Below are 7,704 nucleotides of genomic sequence, written 5' to 3' on the forward strand. Positions count from 1 at the left end.
GTATACTTTGTTTTCTTGTATTAGTGAACTCATTCATCTTATAGTTTGTTGATGTATTAGTGCGAGTAGCTTGCTTTTGCGCCTGTATGAGTGAGATGTGCCCATGCCCAAAAATGGTTCCCTTCGAGAAATTATAAGAACAAGACGCGTTTCCACACAGCATTATTTATTTCCAAATTATTTTCTTTTCCTGTGTTGGGCATCCTTCAGGGCGGAACATTCAAGAATTTATAACTTTCGCGGCGCCATCCATGGCTCGGCAACGAGGCTCGAGCTCTCGCACTCCCGAGTTGATTGATGAACCTGAAAAAAACAGAAACAAATTTGTTTAAAAATTTGTTACTCAACACTTTTGTAGCAACCAGCAGCAACTATTCGTACCTGTTTCGAAGAAACAAAATGATTTCACGGCGGAGAACATTGAGGGCCAGTTGATTCAGTCCACTAGGAGATGGCTAACTTGTAAAATCTCAGCCAAATTAGCCTTCCGCAGGGCCAGCGGGAAGAGCAGCAAGCTTTTTTTCACATTTTCACCAAATTTTCTGCGTTTACTTGCAAATTAACTGATTATAAATGAAAAAGTAGCAGCAGAAACAGAGCGACTTGTTTGAAGCGTGAAAATTTCAAACACAATGAAACGTCAGTTCAAGCTGTCAACCGTCCAGCAAGACGAGCACCAAAGTTCTTCGAATATATAAGGTGTGTCTGATTTGTCACAATAAATGGGTAGTAAAGTTACCTAATATCGAAACAATTTGGCAATGCAAAAATGTAATTACATTTGAAAAATGCTGAAATAATTACGCAAATTTTTAACTACTCAGGAACACGAAAACAAATTACGATTTCTGTAATAACGTTTTCAAGTCAAACAGAAATTCGTCATACCTTTTGATTCCTAAATTTTTGGTCGAGTATTACACTCAGCCAAAATATCTATTAAAATTCATATGGCGTACCTTATAAACCGTGAAAAGTTAATCGTTTTTGAATTCCATAAGTTTAAATTATGACTTTTCTAAATCTTATTCAATTTATATGGTAGGCTTATGGCTGTAGGGAATGGACAGGGCAAATATAAATAATAATAAAATAAAATATGTGAAATGAATAATCTTCTTTTAAACAATAAAATAAATAAATGGTAAAGCGAAGGTTAATTTGATCAGAACGCCATAAAAAGAGAAAATGAGTGAGAAGACAGCAGAAACTAGCGAGCGTGTGTGAGAGAAAAGAGAAATCGGGTTGTAAGCGTTCGTGTTGAACGAGATCAGTCTGGTGTTTGAGCATAGAACGAACGGATGTATTTTGAACGGTTTCTGAAAATTAAAAATTAAAAAGAAAATGCGACCAAAAAACACTACAATGGCGCATGTCGGTACATACGTTGAACTGTACGCGTTTGTTTAAGTTATAAGTTATGTTAAAGTTAATGTTTGTTAAAGATGAGATTTTGCTTAATCCGGTTAGTTGGCTTGGAGGCGGCCATTTTGTTGGCGTCGATTGTGGTTTTCCAGAGTGCCGTTCGGTGATCAAGTCGTGACTTGTCCCAGCGCGAAGATTGGGGGAACTCGTGTGTTGGTGCAGTGCGGTTCGGCATAATCCAGTTTGTTTGCTTGAAGGCGGCCATTTTGTTGGAGTCGATTGTGTTTTCCGGAATGCCGTCCAGTGGACAAGTCGTAACTTGTGCCAGGGCCAGGGAGGAGTACGTGTGTTGGTGCCGTGGATTGTTTTATTGAGCCTTCTCAAGAGGAATTGATTGAATTCACCAAGAGGAGCGAAATAGATACGGAGTAGGATGTTTCGTCGATTTTGGAGGTGAAACTGTCATTTTCCCTGAGAGGAAGTTCAAGTTTTTTTTTGGATTGTCTCGATCTCCCTGGGAGGAGTAGTAGTTCCCCGAGAGGGCAGATTCCTTGAGGGGAAACTGAAAAGTCGATCTCCCTGAGAGGAGTAGTAGTCCCCGAGAGGTTAGATTCCTTGAGAGGAAATTCAAAATATCGATCTCCCTGGGAGGAGTAGTAGTCCCTCGAGAGGGCAGATTCCTTGAGAGGAAATTGAACATGTCGATCTCCCTGGGAGGAGTAGAAGTCCCCCGAGAGGGCAGATTCCTTGAGAGGAAACTGAAAAGTCGATCTCCCTGAGAGGAATAGTAGTCCCCAGAGAGGGCAGATTCTTTGAGAGGAAACTGAAAAGTCGATCTCCCTGAGAGGAGTAGTAGTCCCCGAGAGGATAGATTCCTTGAGAGGAAATTGAAAATGTCAATCTCCCTGGGAGGAGCAGTAGTTCCCCGAGAGGGTAGATTCCTCGAGAGGTAGCTGAAATGTCGATCTCCCTGGGAGGAAGAAGAATTCATATTTTGATTTGGAGTAGTCCCCTTGATTTGACTTTTGACTTTTGACTTTTGTTAAATTTCTAGCAAAATATTTTTTTTCAACAAAAAAATGTTGGTTTTTTAAGAGCACATAAATTGCTCTAAATATATTATATTCCTGAATTGGTATATTAAAAAACTGGTTTGCTATGCTGCTTGTATTCAATTGCTCGACAAAGTTACTTGGATTGGCATGCCCACCAACTTTTTAGTCGTAAAAGTAAAATATTATACAATTTCTTGAAAATTTTGATTTGCAGAAACACCATTACCCATTTGAATTTAAACCAAAGCAAAATTCCAACTCCGAAAAAAAGCAATATTTTTTGGGAAAAGTTCCACTTAATTTTGCTACTAGGGACAATAATTTGAAGAATGTTTGTAACATTTTCCTTGAAATTTTTTGTTTTGTTAAGTTTTAATGGAATGGATAAAGTTGCTTATCTTTCACATACATTTTTTTCTTTATTTCATCGATTCCATGTGTTGGGCTATCCAGTGTAATTTCGCCTAAATTTTCACATTTACACAAACGGTTCTAAAAGCTTTGAGTGTAGAGGGTGACTATTCTCGAGATTTTCAATTTCCCGGGAATCGAGAGTTGAATTTGGGAATTCCCGCTCGTCACCCTCTTTTTGAGTGTAATGGTTTTATACAAAACAAGCTAACCCCGACAAACTTCGTCTTGTCATTTTTTCCCTTCTTGACGTTTTTAGCCTCCTGTGATCAAAATTTGATTTTACGCAACTTTTCGCATACAATTAGCAGATCTTCCGGAATCGGTTCCGGAGTGGCCAAAGTTGTCACTCTTTAGCGTAAGAACCTTCCTTGGGCTTATACGAACCCAACGTAGCAAAGAGCGCTCCGATCCGACTTTCCGTATTGAACTGATTCGCGTTCGAACAAAACCGTCGAAATTTTATATATATATAGATTTTAAGAAACTTTAGATGTCTAAAAATAAACACAAAAAAAATCAATGTGTTAAAAAGGTAAAATCTAATTGCCTTTGTTTGAAGCTATGAATTTAAAAAAAAAAATTTTTTTTAGGAATTTTACATCAATCAAAAAACATAGTCATAGAGAAGAGAAATATTGTTTTCAAAAAAAAATTGAAAAAAATAGTTTCAAAAGGAATCCACCCAAAAACAAGTTTCAAAAGGAATCCATTTTCTAATCAGTTGAACTATTTTTTCAGGGATTCAGGAAAATTGTTTGCTGATACCATGAAATTTAAGCTAGGTCAGATCAAATTCTGCTTAAAAAGATTAAACAACACTCTGCCTTTTTCAGTCAACATTAATCCTAAAGCAACTTTTCGTTACTATCTGTATTGGAAACCAATAGTATATCCTTTAAACGATTGAAATGGTTTAAAAATAATAAAACATTAATTTGAATATTCTCCAAAGAATTAAACTGTGGTTGGATTTTTTAGCTGTTATATTTATTTCATCAATTACAATTATATTATTAAAACTCCGCTGAAAATTCAAGTAAACATATCAAAATGATGAAAAATTTGGAGGGGCGCCAAATTGATGCTTCGCCAAGGGCGCCGTGGACCCAAGGTACGGCTCTGCTAATGCTTAAGTAACATCTTTTGCGATAGATATGTTCTTGTTACGATGAAAAATCATGATATGGAACCGTGATAAAAAATGAAATTAGTGAATATTTCGGATTACAATGTATATTTTTGCTAAAAAGAATGGATTAATTGCATAAGCCACTACGCTTATTTTCCCAGGAATAATCGATATCATTTTTCGTTCACTTCCACAAAAAAAAAGAAAACTGTACAGGACAATTCTAAAGACTTGCCAACAAGATGTTTTACAACAAAGTTTAAATTTTTTTTTTTTAGATTGTGTCTCCAACTATGCAAATAAAGAAAACTGCAACTTTTTTAGCTGATTTGTACTTGTATTTTTTTATTAAATAATATAAATGGTTACACTATGCTAATTCAAATATTAACCTTTTTGTATAAATGCTTCAAGTGATATTACATAGAATTAAAATATAGAGAGTAGAGGTAGGAGAGGATGTAGGGAATGGATAGGGCAAATATAAATAATAATAAAATAAAATATGTGAAATGAATAATCTTCTTTTAAACAATAAAATAAATAAATGGTAAAGCGAGGGTTAATTTGATCAGAACGCCATAAAAAGAGAAAATGAGTGAGAAGACAGCAGAAACTAGCGAGCGTGTGTGAGAGAAAAGAGAAATCGGGTTGTAAGCGTTCGTGTTGAACGAGGCAGTCTGGTGTTTGAGCATAGAACGAACGGATGTATTTTGAACGGTTTCTGAAAATTAAAAATTAAAAAGAAAATGCGACCAAAAAACACTACAATGGCATTCATTAAAATTATTTATGTGAAAATATCATATGGCCAACCTTATGAACCAGAAATTAGTATGGCGGGCAACATTAATCAAGTGGAGAAGCGGCCTTCAGCAGATTGCAGGTTTTTAACTAAATTTTGAGTTTTTACGTTTTGCTTTGCTATTAATTTGCTTTGCTTTGCTTAACAGGTTAAGTAAATGTTTTCCCTGCTGCAGAGACCAGGCGTACCTGGACAAAGGCAACGACTTCCAGGAATCGACGCCAATCGAACAACATGGGCTAAGCAGGGACAATTCGATCGAAGGCTCCGTGCTGGTCATCGAGGCACCGTGCTGGTCATCGAGGAGTGGTCCTCGTCGTTCAGTCTTCAGGCAAGGATGTTCGTGCTGAGTCGGTTCGCGTTGAGAAAGGTTAATGGGTGAGTTTTTTTGAGATACTTTTTATTATGAAATATGATTCATTTTTTTGGCGTGCGCGTGTGCGTGTGAAGGTGCGGCTGGCTTTGGCTGTCTCGATGACAGTTGAGCCAGTCAGATTTGCGATTCCTTTCCGTAGGGTCGTAGAATTTTCGCGTCCGCCGTCGGTGTGTTTTTCGTTTTTTTGGCGTGCGTGTGTGCGTGTGAAGGTGCGGCTGGCTTTGGCTGTCTCAATGACAGTTGAGCCAGTCAGATTTGCGAATCCTTTCCGTAGGGTCGTAGAATTTTCGCGTCCGCCGTCGGTGTGTTTTTCGTTTTTTTGGCGTGCGCGTGTGCGTGTGAAGGTGCGGTTGGCTTTGGCTGTCTCGATGACAGTTGAGCCAGTCAGATTTGCGATTCCTTTCCGTAGGGTCGTAGAATTTTCGCGTCCGCCGTTGGTGTGTTTTTCGTTTTTTTGGCGTGCGTGTGTGCGTGTGAAGGTGCGGCTGGCTTTGGCTGTCTCGATGACAGTAGAGCCAGTCAGATTTGCGATTCCTTTCCGTAGGATCGTAGAATTTTCGCGTCCGCCGTCGGTGTGTTTTTCGTTTTTTTGGCGTGCGCGTGTGCGTGTGAAGGTGCGGCTGGCTTTGGCTGTCCCGATGACAGTTGAGCCAGTCAGATTTGCGATTCCTTTCCGTAGGGTCGTAGAATTTCCGCGTCCACCGTCGGTGTGTTATTCATTTTTTTGGCGTGCGCGTGTGCGTGTGAAGGTGCGGTTGGCTTTGGCTGTCTCGATGACAGTTGAGCCAGTCAGATTTGCGATTCCTTTCCGTAGGGTCGTAGAATTTTCGCGTCCGCCGTCGGTGTGTTTTTCGTTTTTTTGGCGTGCGTGTGTGCGTGTGAAGGTGCGGCTGGCTTTGGCTGTCTCGATGACAGTTGAGCCAGTCAGATTTGCGATTCCTTTCCGTATGGTCGTAGAATTTTCGCGTCCACCGTCGGTGTGTTATTCATTTTTTTGGCGTGCGCGTGTGCGTGTGAAGGTGCGGCTGGCTTTGGCTGTCTCGATGACAGTTGAGCCAGTCAGATTTGCGATTCCTTTCCGTAGGGTCGTAGAATTTTCGCGTCCGCCGTCGGTGTGTTTTTCGTTTTTTTTGGCGTGCGTGTGTGCGTGTGAAGGTGCGGCTGGCTTTGGCTGTCCCGATGACAGCTAGCCAGTTTGATTTGACCCTATCAACACCCTATCATACCATTTCAGCTCGATACACATCGAAACTGGTCGTTCGCACCGTTAATCAGTACCTCACTAAACATCAATCATTTAAAACTCGTAAAATCATCTCAAGTTAAAAGTTACATTGTTTAATCCTTCATTCTTTAATTACAAATGATGTTGGTTCTATCTTTCCACAGCCGGCTGTCAAAGACTAGACCATTTCATTTTAAATTTAACAACCAATAAACGGGAAATGTCTCATCCGCAGCATCCGATTGTTTGCCTTGAGAATAATATATAACATCTTTCAACAAACACTATGATTTTGGGTCGCATCATCATCTTCTATGATGAATCCTGACCAAACACCCTATCCTACTAACAAGTTTTCAGGTTCCTGGCGCTCGTGGGGTGTAAGCACAGAGTAAATCAGCTGCCCTAGTAGCAACCTGCGCTAACTAACATTCCCGTCCCTTAAAATCGAGGTCTACAAACTGACATGGCGGGCGCCGTTGGTGGCCAATGACTGTTACCTATTCGCAACTGATCTAGCTTTAGCAATCATGGTGTTTTATCTTTTCAGCGCATTCATACATGCTGTTAATAAGGGAAACACCACTAGATCGTCGAAGCCTATAATCAGTAGTGCTGAAAGGATATTACGGTTCTGTTCAGCAACGGAGGGGCAACCATGGGTGATCTCTCATGCTCATGCTCATGCTCATACTTTTTTATATGAAATATGTAAGCAACTTCCTCTTCCAGCATCATCCGTACGGACGCTGTGGGTTGCGGTATTGACATTGACGACATCGACGTGGTCATCTCGTCAACATGCCGCGCCACATCAACACGTAAATTGGCCGGACCGGGCGAACAAGTTGTGCTGGAAACCGGGTACCTTCATCACGATGCTTATCGATTAGGAGCAAAAGAAGTTCCAGTTGACCCTGGCCGAGGCTGGCAGGCAGCCGCTGGAGCCGATCGAAATCCATTCGAACGCCGTAGAGGAATACGCCGTGCTGTACTCGGCGGTGCTGAATGACCTGTGTGAAGCCCTGGATCAGCAAAAGCAAACGATCAAGAAGATTCATAGCGGAATGTCGAACACTAGCATGACCAAGGTGAACTTGTTCAGAAAGCTGAAGGATCGCGTTGACTTCCAGCGAAATTATCAAAATGCTACTTTTTCTACCAATGACTTATTAAATAATGTAACTTTTGTGAAATAAACTAATATATTTATGTTCAATCATTAATTAAGTTTTAATTTAAACAACAACACAAATATCACATTTATAAGATAACTGTATAAAAACCAAAAACTGTGTGTTTATCATATTTAATGTTCATAAGTTTTTCTTATGA

At 39.9% G+C, this 7,704-nt stretch overlaps 1 protein-coding gene and 1 long non-coding RNA gene across 3 annotated transcripts; one reads left to right on the forward strand and one right to left on the reverse strand.

Annotated features, from left to right (window-relative positions):
* Window positions 1–149: 149 nt before the first annotated feature.
* LOC120431135 (uncharacterized) lies at window positions 150–665 on the reverse strand. Its single transcript, XR_005607805.2, has 2 exons — window positions 382–665; window positions 150–303 (listed from the first exon to the last, which is right to left on the reverse strand). It is a non-coding gene; the product is annotated as an uncharacterized LOC120431135 (long non-coding RNA).
* Window positions 666–2,776: 2,111 nt separating this feature from the next.
* LOC120431134 (uncharacterized) lies at window positions 2,777–7,496 on the forward strand. 2 transcript variants are annotated; one of them, XM_052710562.1, is made up of 4 exons: window positions 2,777–3,366; window positions 3,425–4,849; window positions 4,917–5,146; window positions 7,102–7,496. In XM_052710562.1, exons 3-4 carry the CDS (start codon window positions 4,926–4,928, stop codon window positions 7,379–7,381), a joined length of 501 nt encoding a protein of 166 aa, XP_052566522.1. In that variant the 5' UTR covers window positions 2,777–3,366; window positions 3,425–4,849; window positions 4,917–4,925; the 3' UTR covers window positions 7,382–7,496. The 2 variants fall into 2 exon arrangements, with proteins under 2 accessions (XP_052566522.1, XP_052566521.1); XM_052710561.1 differs by having other exon boundaries at window positions 3,425–5,146.
* Window positions 7,497–7,704: the final 208 nt, after the last annotated feature.

This window comes from Culex pipiens, chromosome 1 (assembly GCF_016801865.2).
Source record: "Culex pipiens pallens isolate TS chromosome 1, TS_CPP_V2, whole genome shotgun sequence".
Lineage (NCBI taxonomy): Eukaryota > Metazoa > Arthropoda > Insecta > Diptera > Culicidae > Culex > Culex pipiens.